The 19,719-nt window shown below is 39.1% G+C and overlaps 1 protein-coding gene across 8 annotated transcripts in view; it reads left to right on the top strand.

The window, feature by feature from the left end:
* Nucleotides 1-19,719, top strand: part of LOC127019914 (glypican-5-like) — a 445,164-nt gene that overhangs the window by 335,228 nt on the left and 90,217 nt on the right. For all 8 annotated transcript variants that reach the window (XM_050902227.1, XM_050902222.1, XM_050902221.1 and 5 more), the window contains one exon: nt 12,686-12,833. In XM_050902227.1, the coding sequence (XP_050758184.1) occupies nt 12,686-12,833 (148 nt within the window). The remainder of the gene's footprint in view (nt 1-12,685; nt 12,834-19,719) is intronic.

Below are 19,719 nucleotides of genomic sequence, written 5' to 3'. Positions count from 1 at the left end.
AAGCAACAGCTTATCCATGTGTGTGTTTACTGGTACTTGCTGCAGTTTCAGGCCACAATTAAATGGGAGCAAAGCAGCACATTCATACAAAATGGCAGCACTTGATACTAATCATATCTCTTCTCTCACTCAGAGGAGGCCAGTCAGCAGTGTGCCAGCTCTGGCAGGGCAGGCAGCCCACATGGGCTGCTTTACAAGCAGAATATGAGCTTTCCTGGAGCCATCTTAATGGTCCCTGAATAACATACCTGCCCATGAAAATGCCTGAGCTTTTCCAGTCCACATTTCTCATCTAGAGCGATGTATTGCTGACTAGCTCATCTAGGAGTTCCCAGACCGTGAGGAAACTTGCTGATGGTCAGTGGTGAGATCACTGGGGTTGGTTCCTCCTTGTTTCCACTGACAATCCTCTGCATAAAGAAAGATTCAGAGTTGTACAAAAGCTGTGGGAGAGCAAAATGAAAAAGTAGGCAAGCTTCTTTCTTCAGAGGTCTAAGGCTGGGAATAGAAACAGGTGAGATGATTGAACAGTCCTTGCAGGCCTTCAGTGCAGATTAACAAAAGGAGGAGAAAACCATCCGTTGGGCAGAGCTGCTAGGGGTCCAGGAGGGACCAGCCTCCAATGGAAGAAGAGCTTCCACATGTAAAACCTAATAATACATTCAAGCAAAAGTGGCCAAGAATCATGCTCAGCTGAATTGATGGCCATATTTAGGCAGAAAAGAGGATGCTGTTCCATGAGAAGGCAAAAAAAGAGATGGGTTGGTCACAAGTAAGCAGTGAAAAGGAGCTGGCAAGAAGGTTAAATACAAATGAAATGGGGAGCAAAAGCATCTTGCTGAGAAGGGGGAAAACAGAATATCAGCAGAATGTTTTGTTTTACACTGTCTGTCTTCCACTGGTAGTTCTCAGGTCATTTTGCTGGGTTTTCACCTATTCCAAACTAGGTCTCATTACAGTAACAGAAGCCAGCTCCAGTCCAGATCGCTCTCTTGTCTTTAGTAGAGCTGACCTCTTTTCTTTGCTCCTCTTGAACACTGCTTGAAATTTAGGTAAGGTCTACAGAGCTGTACAAGAGTAGAATCTAGTTTAGACCCATCATTGGAGAAAAGAGGATGATTGTTTTAATTTTAATTAAATAAAAAATTAAATTTTTGGTGACATGAAAAATGGAATGGAGAAACTCCAGAAATCTCAGAAGAGACTTCAGTGAAAATTATTCTGATTGATTAAATGGGAACTTTGTCACTTGTAGAGAAAACGTTCTGAAATAGTAAGTGTAAAGTAAAACAACAGGACGAATGAGTGTTGCATGTATGTGCTGAAACTGCTTAAATGAGTTCTGCAGTAAAGTGCGGGTAGCACAAGTCTGGAGCCCTGTTCTGAACATTTCAGTCCTCTCCCTGGAAATAGCAGTTCCTTTATATAGTGTGAATGAGATATAAAGAAAGACTTTCAAAGCCACTTTACATCTCTGGTAAATGCGGGCCAGTTCCCAACCCTGAATTATAGGTATATACAGTACAGGAGAATGTGGTTATCAATTTCCCTAGTGCACCATGAGAGAGCTTTTGATGTCTGTGATCAGATTATCTTGTTAGTGGCTTTTGAGAAGGCAATAGGAGCAGATGATAGTCCACAAAGACCGATGCATTGACCTTTTTCCACTTACTGTGCCTGTTCCAAGCCTGAACAGAATTTAAACCCGCGAGGGGAAAGGCAAAGCTGCTGTCAGGCAAAGCCACTCTTCCTGCTCGCCAGAAATTTTACTAGTGATCTGCCAAGGCTGGTTGTTTGTTTGCCCTTATGTTGCATTTTAACCTGGTTTCATAAACAAACACAGCTTATATAATGTGCTCTGCTGTGTCCCTGCCTGTCAGCCTTGCCACTCCCTTCATATCTTTTTAACCCTTTAGCCAGTTTTAACCAAATTTAACAGATCCTGACTTCTGCGAGTAGAGGAGAAAGACTCACTGGTAAAAACACTGTATTGTGAACTCAGTCTTTGTGATATCAGAGAGCCTCCATGGGAAGCCACCAATGAAAAGGAAAGCCATAGGAAAAAAGCTTCAGTGGCAGCTGCTGCTTGCAGAAGTACCTGTTCTTCTCTCTTCTTCCCTTTTTAAATAAAAATGACTTAGCAAAAACATTCAATCACATGTCCTCAAATGTTACCATGAAACCATGGGAGTACAACATCTGGAGAAAGAGAGTCTTTTCTTCTGTCAGATTCATGCAACATGAAATGCATTTGTCTGTTTTGTTACAACACCATGCTTTCCCAAACGAAAAAAATCTGGGCTGGCCCTTCATGTGGAATAAATTGGAGCAGCTCCACAGAATTCAGTTTGCTGATTCATAGCAGCATAGGCTCCAATCCTTTCTTTTTCTGTACATATGTGGCACCTTCTAAATTATACAACACTTCTAGATATGTGATATTCAAGATTTCAGAGAAGCCTGGTGGCACTGAAACAGTGTGATTGTTTTTAAATGCGGCTTTGGGTTGCAGTGTTGTTAAAGCTAGTTAGCTTACATAATAAATAATTTGTGATTTAGCTCCCAACATCAGTACATGTTGAATGGATGACAAACATCATTATTCATCTTCTTACCATATTTTCCATACTTTATTGCATATCGTAGTTTAGTGCTCAGTTGCTGGGATTTAGTGTGGAGGAGACTAAACAGACCACTGCTTCTGTCATGTTTTAACAAGAAACATCAAATCTGAAGCCTGGGTCCATTGAGCACTACCAAATAATGAGAGGCTTTGATTGTTCACAAGTCTTTCCGATGAAATGTCAAACTTTTCATACTATGAAAATGATCTTCATCAACATAGAGCTTGAAAACAGGTAATTATCCAAGAACTTGAAGCAGAATTAACATGCACTGGAGCATGTCATGAACATTTCCTTCCGCAAATAAAAAAGGTAATTGCTGTCTGAGTACAAAGCAAGGAGAAAGGTTGGCTCTGTTCCTTAGACAATTTAGATTGGCCACTGTTTACTCACTTAACCCATAAGAACATGCAGCTTATCAGAAGGGTGCCATTCAAGGGCTGATGGAGTGCGACCAGCCTCCTGACTGCAGGCGCTTCTCATTTCACACTTCCCAAGTCTGATCAGACAGAAGGTTCTTGGCTATTATTAGAAGTCTAAAACCTGATGAGTCAGAGCTCCTAGTTAAACAGGACATTTGTAAACCAGCTTAAGTCCCAGCAATAATTAATACATTTTTTGAGCCACATTTTGACTTCAGGCACAACTAAGAGGTTTCATTCTTAGCCTAGAAGAAAGAATAGACATAATTTGTTATGTGGACACAATTTTCCCATACAGAAATCAGACAAGCAAGGAAATAACACTCCTAATGGCTAATGGGAGTGGTTCTGGTTTGTGATTTTGATTTTACAAATCAATTTTCTAATATTAGAAACTAGCAGAGTGTAGAGACACAGCATGGAAGTCTGGAAGAGACCTCCTGAAATATCACATATAGCTCATTGAGATCACAGGCAACTTTACTCACAAATTTATTCAGCTAGGTCTTGCAAATGCTTGAGAATTTCTGTCCCAATCTTCCTCTTGGGAGGCTGCTCCCAAAACTCATAACTCTGATAGTTAAAAAGCTTATTTTCTCTCTTTTTATTTCTATGCTGGTTTTATTCTCAGAGATCTCTCCACATTTAAAGGGAAGGCTAAATACATTTATAGACAATAATCCTATTCTCCTGGTCTTCTTTGTGCTAGGAAAAGCAAGCCATGGTCTTTCAAAGAAGACTCTTCATTTTTTCTGGTCATTTTATTAACCCCTTGCAAAAGTTATCCCACTTAAAGCTCCTCCTTTCCAAGTATGGAGAAATAGTGTTGTAAGCAATGTAGAACAGCCTCATTTGTGAGAGCACAGGAGGCAACGCTTGCCAGGTCTGGCATCATGCCTTTGTATCTCTGTGGCAGAGACACGGTGTGTTCATCTCCCAGCCCCTTACCCTTGCAGAGAATCACGCCTTCTGCTCTAGTGCATTATTGTGATTATTGCAAAAAATAAGTGCAGCTCCTACTGGTGATAGCACCGTCATCCATCTAACATGTGCACGCACGCCATGCATGCGTGTCTAGAGACGTTGCAGCCCACGTTTTTCTTGCAAGGGGCCACATCACAAGAACTGGTGACACTGTCATTCTGAGTACCTTGTTGGCACTCTCAGCAACCCTCTGCCTCTGAAGCTGTTGTATCAAACAGCCACTGTCCCAAAAATGAACGATTTTGAAGGGTCAAAGATCTTTTGTAAGCAACTCCTGCATACTCTTCACCAATAATTACAATGTTTACATTACGTTTTTATTACAATTGTTTGCCGTTTTTTTTTTTTTTACTTTAACAAGATGCAGAAAGTCTTAATATAACATGACAGATTTTTTAGCCATATGCTCTATTTTCAGACTACATGTACTGCAATTTAAAAAGCAGATTTTATTTTTGGAAAAGACTACACTAAGCTAACTGTCTAAAGGTGAAATTCGTGCCTGTGGCAGGGACTAACCTGAAGTATATGTCTAAGTTAGGCACACTAGATATCAGAAAGATCTTCTTTGGTGCATCACATAATACCAAAAACTTACAGCCCAACACCAAGATAAGACATCAAGGAGAGGTGTCTGCTTGCTTCCTTGACCCAACTGACTTACTGAATTCAAATTAATTTTTGCTAATTCTCTTTAAACAGCTGTTGTGCTTGGTTAAAGCAGATTATTAACTAGAATAAATATTTTTTTATTTGTGCTCACTTTACATCATTCACAATTAATACTTTTTGAGTGACAGTTTACCCAAACTGTTATTATGAAGCTTTTGCTAAAGTGATAAGATTCTGTGGGTGCACGTTCTTGTTGCTTCTTCACAGTGTAATCAGTAAATATGAGAACATATGTAGCTTGTGTAATTTAATTCAATGAATATTAAGCTGATCATGGTGCTAGCACTCTTCTAGAAATATACTCACCTTTAATAAGCAGTTGAAAAACAGAAACCATAAACATCAAAAATAGAAGCATTAATCCTGCAGTATAACAAGGTGAATCTCTAAAAACCATCTTAGATTCCTGCTGAAATAATTCTATTACGTTTGTAATCAACCAAGAGAGAAATAATTGCTTTTAGCTTCTCTACTGTGGAGCATGGATCTGCAGTGGACTATCCAGGAAATCAGAGAGAAACAGCCAGATTAGAGGAAGGCCACAGAGGGGAAATGAAAAGTATTCAAAGATAAGTGAAAGTGTGGATCCTTAAGTATCTAGTGTGTCATCTGGCAATAAAAATATGAGGAAGAGGGTAACGAGTCAATCTGCATAAACCAGGAGAACAAAAAGTAATCACAGGTAGACAGACTTATGCAAATACAAAGCCTCAAGGACAGAGGATTGGAAAGTGTATGTGGAGAAGTTAGGGCTATAAAATTAGGAGGGAAAGTTATATATAGAAAATAAAGGAATGGTTGCAAGAAACTTCCACAGAAACCGTAAGAAGCTAAATCCATCGTAGGAATACAGATGATGTTTCAGAAAGGAGTAATTTGGTGATTAAATGGGAAAAAAGCAAACCAAAACAAATAAAAACACCAATTCCGTCAGCTATTTGGCTTGAAAAAGATGGATAAAGTCAGACAGCAAGTCCTAACCTTCCCAAAAGACGTACAGCTGGTACTGAAGAAGCTCAGAAACACAGTAGGAGAGTTGGTCAAATAATTAACATACTTTGAACAAAAGAGTTCTAGAATGAAGCAGAAGATGAAAAACAACATGTAAAACACATTAGAAGCAGGTGTGTCGTTTCCCCTGCAATGTGTAGTGATCCTAAGGAAACTTTACGTCACTGTGCTCCTCCTACTGCTGGATCTTGTGAGCCTGTTGTGCCATGTGAGCCTGTTCTGCCGGGCCTCCGCCTTTCCTCCTGAGGAGGTGAGGAACAGCCCCGAGGCGATGGGGGCTGCCCTCCTAGTTGAGCACTTTTGCCTGCGCGCTTGTGGAACTGGGAGCAGTGGGGCTGGGGCAGTGGGTGGCAGCTGCTTCAACATCTGCGTGAGAGTTAAAGTACTCAGAATTGCATTTGTCATTCAAGTGTATTGTTCTGCATCATCTTTGCAAGATAACCTCAACCAGAAACTTGTCAAATTTATCCAAAAGACGGCTCCATGGGGAGTTGCAATGTCACAAACAAATACAGAAGGAGAGGTGCATGCATAGCTACAGAACTGACATGGTTATTCTAGGCATGGGCCACTTCAGGTATGAAAGTGCTTCCAGACAACCTGAGAAACTTGATGGTAGAACAAACCAAAAGAAACTGGGGGGGGGATTATAAAAAATGGAAAAAGAACTTCCAAAATGCTGTGTATAGCTCAAGTGGAGATACACTGGGACAGAGGAGGAAAAGGAGGGTGTCACTCCCCACTTTGTGGGCACGCATAGTCCGAGACTTGCGCTCTGCATGTTTCCATGTGCTTGAAGAGAGCCTTCCCCCTTCAGGTTTTTTTTTTATATATATATATATATACACACACACACACACACACACCAGGAGCATTGGCAGAGACAAGAAATACAAATATCAGTGTAAGAAAATGCAAGGTACTTAGGCTAGAAAGAAAAATGTAAGACAAAGGAATCTACCAATATTGGCCCAATTCCCTAGTTGGCAAAGGTCTAGTCGGGAGAGATGTGAGTAAAATTCTAAAACCATTGTCAGTCCTTAACCGTGTTGCATAAATTATGTATAGCTGTTCAGTTAAATTATTCTAATATTGTACAGGTGACTTGTAAAGCAAAATGTGTTATGCAAAGGTTAGTGTAGGGATCTGAATAAATACAGCAGAAGAAAACCTTCTGGGGGTGTCAGTTGCTGCAGAAGGTTAGATGTCTGTTTTCTTTAGCTAAAAAAAGGATTTAAGAATTGAATGCTACTACCTCCTTGAGTTGTACTACTTTCTGAAGAAACTAGAAGAGGATAATGCATCGGGCCTTTTTTGGATTTCTATGAAATAGAGACAAAGGAAGAACAAACCAAAGAAAATGTCTGACAAAATTGAAGACAAATAAGTTAATTTTGCTTATTTATGCTGTAATATATGAATGCTAGATAAATGTGAAAAGAAGCAGCAAAAGCAACTGCCAAATGCTTTTAAAAAGGAGCTAAGAGCATATGTGGAGGAAAATTAACCATAAATGTTATCTCAAAGGAGAGGACCCACTTGGAATAAGCATATATATGGCAGTTATGTCTAAAATTTGTTATGTTGCTATTGTTTTGTGAAATGACAGAACATCTGCTCAGTCACAAGGCACCAGTAAAATGCAGCTTTATGCCTAAAGCACTATGTCAGTCCCTAACAAAAAATGTATATAATAGGCTAAAAACAAAGGCACATTGTCTTTTTCAGTTGTAGTCATTTCTGACCTAATAATGGTTTAGAAAGGATTTTTTATTTTTATTTTTGAAAAAAAATGAATGGAAGGATTGAGTCATTTATGACTTTTCAAGATTAGGCTTTGTACGTTATTTGTGCATAAGCCGGAAAAATGCTGTGTCTCTGCAAATCATATTTATGTCACTAAAGCACTTTTTAAAAGGCAACTACTTGTAAGTACCTTGAGAAAAGATCATGCTTAACTTACAATTTCTAAATGCAGTATATAATCAGCCATTTTTGGATCACTGTGAGAACACCAGCAAGTGATACATGTGTTCACATGACGAGTGGACAGAAGTCAGATTTCACCTCAAAGCTGTCTTTTCAGAGAGGAAAAGCATTCATACTGAAATCCATCATATAGAAAACTAATTAACAAATCCCTCAGGAAACAATTATTGTATGGGATTTGTCTCTGAATATTCCAAGCACGCAACTTTTAAGTGACTTTATTAAAAAATTGTATTCTCTTAGATTTTCATTGTTGTGTTCACTGACCTGAAAAGTCTGAAACTGTGGTGCAAAATATAATTTTAAAACCTATTTTCTGATGAAATGAGTTTATTATCCTACAGCTTGGAGTCCCCTTCAGATATACATGCATATGTGACCCCTCAGAAAATAGACTAATCAATGAAACAGATTGAAATTGGCACTTTTATCGAATAGTTTTCATGGAGCTAAACAGTTATTTAATTAACGTGTGGAAGTATTCAACTGGAACATGCCTTCATGAAAAACCATGAGAATAAATTTATATTCTAACACAGCTGTGGTCAGAGTGAGCATTGGGGTTAGACTCATCGTAGAAAGCTCAGGGGTTGTGTGTCACATACTCTTTGAAGCCTCTGAAGTCTGAAGGACTCTTTTATGTGACCGGGAATGTGTGTGCTACATCATCAAGTATTAATAGAGGAGCAAGACAGCAACCATTCTCATATGACTTCTTTGTTCTCCATAAAACCATACGTCAGCAGAACTTTTTTTTTTAATGTCACTTAAGGTTGGCAGCTTTGCTGGAATAAATAAAATGCATGAGGATAGTCATCTGTATCTTACTCAGAGCTGAATAGTAGTATGTGATTTTTACCTTTCAGCTGAATCAGATACAGATACTAAAGCTTTCCCACAGAAAGACTGTATAGTTTCTCAAAAGCCCTTTAGAGGTTTATGAACCTGATCCAAAGCCTATTGCAGTTGGGAAAATTCCTGATTTGAGTCGGTTTTCATTTGGGCTGTACAAATCTTATTGATCTGTTTATATAAGCTTTTCATGAGTAAAAAAAAATTGTCTTTCAGATGTGGCAAAAACTTGAAGACTTAATTTTTAAGCTGTTAAGATTCCAGTATTTTCTGGAATCTTAGGCCACAGATATCTTCTGCTTTGTGAAGGTAAAGGTACAAGCTCTGGTGCCCAGCCTGAAATCCATTGCAATTGTTTAATCAAAGCATCAATTCTCAGCATCAAGACACTGCACTCCCAGGCTGGGACTATTGTGCAGAGTTGCCAGAGATGGCTGGATGGCATTATGCATCAGCAGGTGGATTATAAGTCAGCAAAATAAGGCTTGTTTAAGAGTGGGTTTTAAGCAATAATAGAAATGCCATGACTGACTCCAATCTCTGATCTCCAGTGTTAAATATGGGCAAGGGGCTGTGATTCTCTCTACAGCCATCTGTGGGGAAGCAGAAAGTTTCAGTGATTGGTGGCAGCAGCTAGGAGAATTGTTCAGGCTTTTTAACAGATCGTGGCTGTCTGAAGATGCCTTGAACCTTCATATGACCGCCAGCTCCTCTGTTGGAGACCTCTCAGTCCCCTAGACACAAAGTATTACAGGCGTTCCCTGTCCACACCCATCTTCTGCACCTAGCAGAGCTTAATAAAAGGTGAAGGTTAATGTCTTTCATTATGATATTCTTCCAAAGCATCACCATCCTAGCGCATCCTGATGGAGTCTGTGCTATTTCAGGGCAGTCTCAGGCCTTTGAGAAAGGTTTTCTATGAAAAGGTGATTCTATGAAAAAAGGAGATGGAGAAATGCTGGCGTACACTTTGCTATTGCACTAAAACAGTGATCTCATTAACGTCATGGCAGGAGCCAAAGGACAAGTGTTCCTTCAAAATTTGGAAAAGAGAAGGGTGCTAGATCACAAGTCACTATGCAATGGTGACATTGCCTTCTCAACAGCGCTGCACAATGTAGGTGGAGCTCCTCACTAAAGTGGCTACACTATTTCATCTCCTGGAATGGGTTAATTTATAGAAAAGCTATTATCTCTTGCACAAAGTTGGGCTCTGGTCTATTGTTCTAGGTGAATGGTACCCACAGACGGAAAAGTCATTGGAAGAGGTTGGGAAAGGGTATACAAGGTGAAAAGGGTTGGTAGGTCACACTTAAGCTGACTTTAAGTGGTAATGTTGAACTTGTATATAAGGGTTCTGTGTAATTTGGTCGCCCTCTCTACTGGCAAGCCAAGAAAGAGCTGGGTACACCTTCATTAACATGGGCAGGAGATGCAGATCTGGGCTACAGCTAATCTCTTTGTAGTGAAGGCACTAAGAACCCAGAAGTCTGTAAAATGCTGCAGTGCACCATGTTGAAAAGCTGAGCTTGTTTCTTGGTCTTTGTCCAAGAAGGTGGTACACATTTGGTTCAAGTATTTACTTGTTTTGAGCAGAGGTCAGGATTGAGCCATGGGCGCTGAATGAAATCAAAGTTTTGAAAAGGAGGAGTACCTTAACAGGCAGTAAACGTTTCTGCTTCGACTAGCAAAAAATCATTAAAAGCCTTTACTAAATTTTGCGTCCGTTCTGTTCACGACTTAGCCATTTCTTTTCATTCTGAAGGTTTATAACTAAGAATGAATGAGTCTTCTCTAATATGGTCAGGACACAATAAATCTGTGAAAGAACTGAGTTATCTTCCTCCCTTATAGGCAAATTTTTCCAATTGTTTAACAAAATGTTGGTTTGTATTGCCATGACATCAGTCTTTATGCCTGTGAATAATGAGGCTCAACATTAAGCAATTAGTTTATAAAAAACAGTCATGCAGTAACAATTAGAGAGTGTTTAATGCACTTCCCCACTAAAGTCCATACCCTCTCCTCCCACTTACTGATCTTCCCACTGCAGTGTGAAGTTATTTGTGTCTTCAGAATGAGCAAACAGATCTTTTCAGTGAAAGGGTGAAAAATTTCCTGAGTTCTGCCATATAGAAGTTGGCATCTGTTGTTCCGTAGAACAGGATCTCTGCTGCACTGATCCAAGCATTTGTCAGCCCCAGAGTGGAGGATGGCAGCTCACAGTATCTGAAGAAGAAGGAGACTATCACACAAAGCTTCCCACTACAGAGAAATTGCTGCATCCGTCATCATCCTTTCAACCCAGTTAATACAGTTGTATTAGCCCTGTGCTCCAGTTCCTCCCCCAGCTCCCAGCCCACCTCCTTTTTAGCGTGAAATATGTTTGAATCTTCAAAGTAGCTACATTTCAAAATACATTTTGCTCAGTACCAAGAATAATCACAGTGCTCTGGGATAAAGCAGATCACAAAGCCTGAAATGGATCTGCAATACTTTGGGGGGAAGATACTTGTGATGAAGGATATTGGATAGATCCAGAATCTGACTGACTTTGAGAAGCATTACCGAATCTTTCCATTTGGTTAAAATATTTCCACATAACTAGAATAACAGGTCCTAATCATACCTCGTCATACCATATAAGCACAGCTAACATGAACAAGGTTTTCATAACTCTGAAAAGGAGACGAACAAGCCGCTGCCTTTCAAAACAATGTTCATATGCGTTGTAGGTTGAGTCTCAGCTATGTGAAGGAAGCGATCAGAAATACTGGAATGCCTCTTTCCATCGCTTGAAAACAAAAATGACACCCCCCAATGTAATTTTCCAACAAGATTCAGAAAGAAATTGGTAGTCACTCACAAAATGGGGGTGATAGGTATGGGGGAATGGAAACTCAATAGTAACCAGGGCAATTTAACCATATTGTGAAAAAATCCACTCTGAGGCAGGGTATTTCCCTGTCGCTGGGCTGTAGGGGAGGCTGAGCTGTTGGGGCTTTTCTCTGCAGAAGCTGTCCCACCTTCTCTAATACCCTGAAGCGTCCTTTGCACTAGCAACAACAAATACAAGCTGTTGAGGAGGGTGGCCACCGAGGAACATGGAGCACCTTGGTTCTGAAATGTTGTACAAAAATGGCACAGCTCCAACGGGCAAGGTGCCATGTAGCTCAGCGAGTAGGTGCTCCTCTCAGGTGTGGGGGACAGGTTCAACTTTCTCCTGAATCATCTTTCGATGATGAATGCCTTATAACAGAATGTATTAGTCTAAACCAGTTACTTCATTTCTTCCCAAATAGTGCTGCTCTTGTTGTTCCCTGGATAGGCTGGGTTTAGATTCACTGAAAATGAAATGGTATTTTTCATTTTTTGGAACTACCAGTGAACTGAAAAATCATCTATTCCCACAGCACTAATAGTAGGCAACTGTTCATGGTGACAGAAGGAGAAAGAGTTATCTAAAAGTCAAAAAGATGAGTTTGGGGAGTAAGTATGTTGTTACAGCAAATGTGACCTAGTATGATACATTTAGATTTATTTTATAAAAGACTTTCTTATTCTATACTCCATCCAAGAAATATATTTCAAGTTAAATTTAATGAACAACTTGCAGTTGGTACAGGCATCGTAAATGACACCATCTTAAAAATCATATCCAGGGGCCAAGGTTTCCAAGTGACCAAGCCCATAATGAAAAGTAGCAAATACCCTCAACTCTTCAAAGGTTGTCAAGTATATTGTGGTCTTCAATTGTAAATAACCCAAAATAAGTACTCAGACAGCTGGCAGATTGTACCATCATTAACCAGTGATCTCCAAACTGTGGTTTGCAAGAGGAAAAGCTGCAGGACCAGAGCTCCCTGTGATGACGTTGGTAGATGTGGTGTTCTCAATTAAAAGTTTGATGATAAGTGTCCCTTGTCATCTGTGGTGGAGAAAATTTGATGCTATAGTCTGTTATTCCAAAATATTTGGATGTCACTGCCAGAAAAACCCTCCAACTTCAGAAGCAGTTCTTGAAAGTGAATGAGAAAGTGCTTGTTGCTTGATAAACCCAGCTTGGTCACCAGAGGTAGGAACTGTGTAAATATTCTGACCATTGTTGGCTTTTTGCTTCTTCCATTTTAGCTGGATGCTGAGAAGGCAAAATTAAAACTGGAAAGATGGGCTTCCCGAGATGCTGGCAGCGGGGGCGGAAGTGAAGAGATGGAGTCAAGCGGGGATTGTGATGATGAGGATGGATGTCAAGGATCCGGTGACAGGATTCACACAGCAGGTAAATACAGTTTCTATAGGCACATACAGAGCTTAGAAATTCATAAATGTCACAATTAGGTGGACAGAGCTAAGACTTGCACTGCTTGAATTACTGTCAAAATCCTACTAAATTCAAAGGATTCAAATCTTAATCTGTGAAGAGCTGCAGTGAAAATAGAATGATATAGACAGGAACCCAATATAATTTAACACTTGGCGTGCAGATAAAAGACTTAAATTTGCTCTGGGGACACCTTATAGCAGCCTTCCAGTACCTAAAGGGGGCCTACAAGAAAGCTGGAGAGGGACTTTTTACAAGGGCATGTCATGATAGGACAAGGGGTAATGGCTTTAAACTGAAAGAGGGTAGATTTAGATTAGATGTAAGGAAGAAAGTCTTTACTGTGAGCGTGGTGAGGCACTGGAACAGGTTGCCCAGAGAGGTTGTGGATGCCCCCTCCCTGGAAGTGTTCAAGGCCAGGCTGGATGGGGCTTTGAGCAACCTGGTCTAGTGGAAGGTGTCCCTGCCCATGGCAGGGGCATTGGAACTAGATGTTCTTTAAGGTCCCTTCCAACCCAAACCATTCTATGATTAAAGTAAATAATATCTACAATGAAATCTAGATCACAGAAATACTGGAAGAGCCTTCCTAGATAATGTGGGCTCTTCGAATAAATAGAAAATTAATGTCCTTATAGACTGTGCTAAGTATTAACATAAATATTTTTTGGTTGAATAATGATACTGAAGGATGATCCAAACAGAGTTGGCTGAAAGTATGTATTCTTGCAAAAATATATGAAGTGTTGCTTTTTTTCTAGTGGTGAGCTGCTGATTAAATAAAATTTCTTGATAGTCTCAGATATGCATTCTGCAATATTTATTTATGAAATTACTTGGATAATAGGTCATCGAATGTAGAATCAGCATCAGAATCTAACTTAACTTCCACCAAAATACTGGCAATTTAATATGTAGTTAAGTCCTTACTATAGTAAGTCAATAAGTAAGATGTTTCCTGCTAAATACTTGATATTGGTTTATCTTATCTGGAAGTTCTGATTCATTTCAGCTCATCAAAACGTAACTGCTTTAATTACCATAGTGTGTGTAAATATAATTTGGTTTGGATGTGCAAGTATATGAAATACAGGTAGAATAGTGTTGAAAAATAATGTTCATTAAGATGGCTGGAACTCAGGTAAGTTTTAAACTGATGCTTCATTCAGCTGAAATAAACAAGTGCCTATTCCTTGTCCCTTTACCACTAAGTGGAGAGTGGGAAAAGGTATCCCATATTCAAGTAAGACTTGCAAACAAGCTGTGATTAGTCTATAGTCAAGACTTCATTTGTTTCTATTATGAATATTTGTTCAGGAAAACAAAGCTTAAACATGTATTTTGAAATGTGTTCAAAATGGTAGATTTAGTTTGCAGTACCACGTTATAAATATCTGAAATTTAATTTGCATTGATGAGCTTTATGATCAAGATACATGAGGTATTATAACATAGGGACAGTATTTTTAAAAATTATTAAACAATTGTGACTAACAGATCAAGTAAAGATTTTCACCATCTACTCACCGATGGTTTTGAACAGAAGAACTTTAATACAATGTTATTTTAAAACTATTTGCTTAACTTTTTTTTAATTGTTTATTGTATTATATACATAAGCAATGAAAAGACTGCTAGATGTTTTGGGCTCTGGGGATTTGTGAGGGTAAATACTTTAATATGCTTTCCTCTTTATGTGGAATAATACAAACAAAAGCCAGGTGCTAACTACTCTTCAATAAACAATTAAACTATTAATACACTGTTTTGGGAGGATGTGTATGCATGCTGACATGGACAATGGCAGATTTCAGGTGTTCAAAAATAAAAACTTGAATACTTTCAAGACTTGACTTACAGCTGGCTTTAATAATGGAAAACTACTTAATGTCTCTTTTTTCCCTTTTTTTGCAATCTATTTAATTAAAATATTTTATGCTGATATCATCCTGGATTTAAGAGAATTATATTTATATAACTAGCTGTTACAGAATTTAGTAGGGTTTATATCCAATTAAAAAGGTAATTACAATTAATTTTAGAAAATGGTCTTGATTCATAACAGTAAGAATAAGTATTTCATTGTGTGACAATAGTAATGCTGTTTCATAATTAGTTTTAAAATATTGTACTGTGTACAAGCCACTAGCAGTAAATCTGTTTTGCATATCTGGATACAATTAAGAGATAAAATGGAGTAATCTCATTATAGAGCTTCTTTGCTTTAATAGAATGTTAAAGAAATAAACAAACATCAGATTAGTTGAATTTCTTCTCGCTGCATGTCAGTAAGATGGTGTTTCTAATTGTACAGCCTGTGAATTTGTTATATTTCCTAAACTTAAAGCCTGTCAAGTACATCTGACCATTGTTTTGTAGAAGTGGAACATGACAACACTGACTATTCCTTGCTTGCTTGAAGTACACAGTGAATTGAGACATGAATTGAAGCTAAAGCTAAATCCCAAATAAAACCCTGATTTGAAGCTTAGTAAAGTCAGTGGGAATATTCAGACTTACTATGGCAGGTTTGGATGAGACATAAATGATAGCTATAAAATGCCACCAATCTCATCAGTGCATGTTGTGGCATGCAGTCATACAGTAGAAGAAAAGGAATAAGAAAGGAATAAAAGCCTTTCAAAACATAGACTTTTTGGCAGAGCAGTCATGCTTTTAACAACAGGTCCATGGAAAAGAGAAAAGAGAGGAAAGGATTTCAATGTCAACCTCTAAAATGCTGAATTTAGAATGTAGTAAAAATGTACTACATCTGTCATTTATTTGAAACCTATAGGAAAATGATATTTGCAATTTATGTGTTGAGAGACCTGCTTTGAGCATTGCAAAAGACTCAGATTGCGTTTAAATAGTTTCTGAAAACCTACTGAACGCTCATTCCTTTCCACCTCCCAGAAAAAAAAAATTACCTTTTCATTAACAATAAATTGCCAGGAGTTTCATCAATATCTAGGTTACCATCTTCAAAACATTTCTGTTCATAACCATTAAAAGATCCCCCTGGACAGGGTACGTTGCCATCTCCCCAGTTTGCTTTTCCAAATTGCTAACAGAAGGCCTGACTTCTAGGTTTTAGATTTCAGTGTGTACCGGTTAGGTAAACACAGAAGTGGTTCTGTGCTTGTATATTCCAGCCAGGTCCATTGTACGTATCCTTTTCCCCAATTTTTTTTTGATTGGGGATTGCTGCCTGTATATTTCAGCTCATCTTGCAATGGATAGTAAAATCCTGTCCTTTTGTTTGTCACCTTCTAGCCTTTGAGAATCATTTCTGCATATCAGTTAATAATTTTACTTTATGTTTTCAATTAAGATACATGGCTATTTGTTATTTAGTGCTGGTTTTTTGTTTACTTTTGTTACAAATAAGTCTTTGCTTGCCAAATTCATTGTTATCTAAAAAGATCACCACTTACTCCTGTAATCATAACGGGCTTAATTATCTATTCTGTATCATGTGTGTTTGTCCAAATGATTTCATATGAACAAGATAAACAAAGTCTCAGGAAACCAGCATTCTCTTAGGAAATTATGTATGGTAGAAGATACTTGAAAATGTCATATTCTCACAGGCCTTACCAATTACCACAAGTATCTCTTCTTGAGGAAAGCTGTGGAAACAGCACTGTTTCTCAAGCAGACCCATGTGTTATTTGTTGGCAAGTACCAACTTTTTAATGATTAACATCTGTTAATCATCTTTGAACAAAGCTTTGTTAGGAGAGATTTAAGAAGAGGAAAGCAAGCCATATAAACCTTGAGCATGGATGGGGAAGTCGCTCTGTGATTTGCACTGTTTCAGTCCTGCAGGTTTCTAGGCAGAAGGGCAAAGCAGTATCTCAGTCTGAACTTTGCTTAGCGCTGTGTGCTCACGTAAACATAGTCTTGCATGAACTTTGATCACAAAATGAGTCCACTGATGTAAGTGCTTATTCTTAAACTCCTACTGGGCCGTGAAGGGTGGTGATGGTGTGGAGAAGAGCAGGGATTGCTCAGTGCCTAGCAGGATCAAGCCATAGGAGTATTTACTAGGAGAGGGATTAGCATCCTGCCATTCATGAAAAGACAGAACAGCAACAGATTCACACTGTGTCCTGCCTCTCCTCTGTTCAGAGAAAAGGAAAAACGTTTCAGTCTGTTCAATGAAAAGTGGGAAGGAAGTTAGTGCGGGGGATTTCCTATTCCCAGCTGTGCTGCACAGCTGTATGTTGTGATGAGGCCCCACCCAAGCAGTGACAACCAACTTTAGATCTTTATTCAGGGAAATCATCAGGTGATTACCCATTAAATAAAGTTTAGAGGAAATGTTTAGACCACCGGCAGGGACCTGGGTTTAGTGCAAGCCCAAAGTCACCTATATAGAGCTCTAGGCTTTGGGAAGTTGTGGAACACTACGTTGAAGAAAGCTTGTGTTGATGCCACCTCTTGGCACGGGTCCATATGCACACCTGTCTGCGGATGGGAAGGACACAGCTATTCCTGGGCTTGCTCACTAGCATGTATCACTGTATTTTATATGAAGCTGTATGTTTCGCATAGCCTGTGTAAGACAGAAATTAATCCAAGCTTCTTTCTAGAGAAGCCTGATACAATATTGTGCAAAGTCATAGGGAACGTAGCTAGTGCTGGACTACAGCTGTCCTCTTGCTGGCAAGGCAGACAAACAGCACGTGTTAAGGAAAACATATATTTTAGCCTACCCTTGGGCCTTCCTCCACTGAACAGAATAGACAAAGCCAAAATATCTGGTGTACATGAACTGCAGTCTTTGCATCAGATTCGCCCCTCTGTGGATATGATCTATATATAGGTTAAAAAACTCAGCCCTCAGATGGGGCATCTATTAACCCCACTCCTTCTGACATGCCTTGAAACTTTAGATAGTTGGGAAAGAGAGACATGGATTTTACCTTTCCCCTGGCTGGCTGCCTGCCTGCACCACACAGAGGTAGGCTTCTGCTTTGTCCCCATCCCAAAAGCAGTGGGTTTCCATGCAATAACAAGAAGTGCCTGACCAGTGCGGACCCTTAGGCACAGCAGATGTTAAATAATACTTTAAAATTGTATCTGTTGGTGCAGGCGTTCAATAAATAAACACATCCTGTGACATCCCAGCCAGACTTTCAACATGACTATGTGTCAAATGTGCTTTATTACTGTGATTTTTGCCAAATGCTTATCTAATCCCAGTAACAGTTTTCTTCTGTACTTCTTCCTAATTCTTTCATGAAGCTCCCTCCCTTTAATAAGAACTTTCTGATTTCAGACATCTCTCTCAGTCGAATATCCTGCTTATTGTCACATTTCAGTGCCCGATTGGGAACCTATAACACATTTACTTTGTTAGCATATTCAGATGACATGATTCCAACCTTTGGCTTTCTTCTTGGTTGTTTAGACACTCCACAGCTTCAGTGCATCTTTCTGCTCTAAACAGAGTATCAGAAGAGATTATCCTGGTTGTAGATTTCTTCTTCAGGGCATATGAGAAGGATTTTTTTTTGCCCCGGAATGCCTTTATAAGTGCAGACAAGTAAATTTTCTTTTTTCTTAATGTCTTCTGTCTGATCTGTATCTGCTCTCAACAGCTATGGAAAGTTAATGTATTTTTCTCACTGCTCATGAATGTTTTAATTATCAGGTTTTTTCTTTTTGAATATCAAGATTTTTTTATCCTTCATTGTGTTACCATTCTCCTGGCTTGTCTGTCTTCTCTAGGCATCAATATTACTGTATGAGCTGTCATTTTAATCATACTTCATTTTCATTCACCATGTTATAGGATGCACTTACACTTGTATTTATCCAAATATGTAATTGTACAGTTGCTGATTTTGTAATTATTAGTACAAAACATCAATATTCTGAGAGCATAATATCTGCTGGCAGTCAGCCACGCTCATCAACTTCTCATCGCCACACGTCTTCACTTTCATCACAGATGATCCTAGCTTGCAGAAATACTGCATTTTCAGTGTCTTCCATCTTCCTGCCTAGAGAAACCTCTCCATCATGCCTCATCCCCATCCCACTGCCTTGCATAGCCATTTTTCTACATCCTTTGTTGCACAAGGCATTTTATCTCCAGCTCTGTTTTTAGAGAGCCTATGAATTCCTTTATTGCCCTTAGTGTAAACGCCTCATTCTATCCACAATAGCATAGTAACAATTTAAGCCCTTACATAAAGTTGATTTTTAAGAAAACTCAGTGGTTTCAAAGCTTTATATTTGTCATTTGGGGTCCTAGATAGAGATGAGCCTCTGTCAACGGGAGCATAAGCAAACCCTGCCAGAGGGCCTTCAGCATGTGTGGGTAGAAGCGGGTGGTAGTTCCACAGCTGCAAATTTCTGGCTTTGGCCTCTGTTGTAGAGATACAGTTTGGGAAGAGACATGAGAGCAAAGAAAGCCAAAGAAACCTAAATAATCAGGGTGAAAAGTACAGATTTTGATTAATGCTAACTGAACTTGCTAGGATCTGATCCTGAGATGAGTTACTTTGGACTCGTGGTGGTGTCACACTGTTATCTCATGGGCACACTTTCCTAAGCATTTCTCTGGGTGACAGTGGCATTTCCTGCAGCCTCTGTTCTGTGCAAATGGGATCAGAAGGCGGCTGGGAGGAGGCTTCTGAGAAGGGGATAGGAAGAGAGAGCATTGCAGGGGGAGGGAAGAAAGAAAGAAAGAAAAAGGTTTCCCCACCTCTCTATTCCTGATTAAATCTATTTTATAGTCTACCGACACAGCGATAAGGTATTATGTGTCATTTTAGTGTCCTTCATTACACAGTATAACTTAAACTGAAATGCATGAGAAGAAGAGTAT

Source organism: Gymnogyps californianus, chromosome 10 (assembly GCF_018139145.2).
Source record: "Gymnogyps californianus isolate 813 chromosome 10, ASM1813914v2, whole genome shotgun sequence".
In the NCBI taxonomy this organism is placed as follows: Eukaryota; Metazoa; Chordata; class Aves; order Accipitriformes; family Cathartidae; genus Gymnogyps; species Gymnogyps californianus.
Note: the sequence above shows the minus strand (reverse complement) of the source record. Positions and strands in the feature narration are given on the sequence as shown.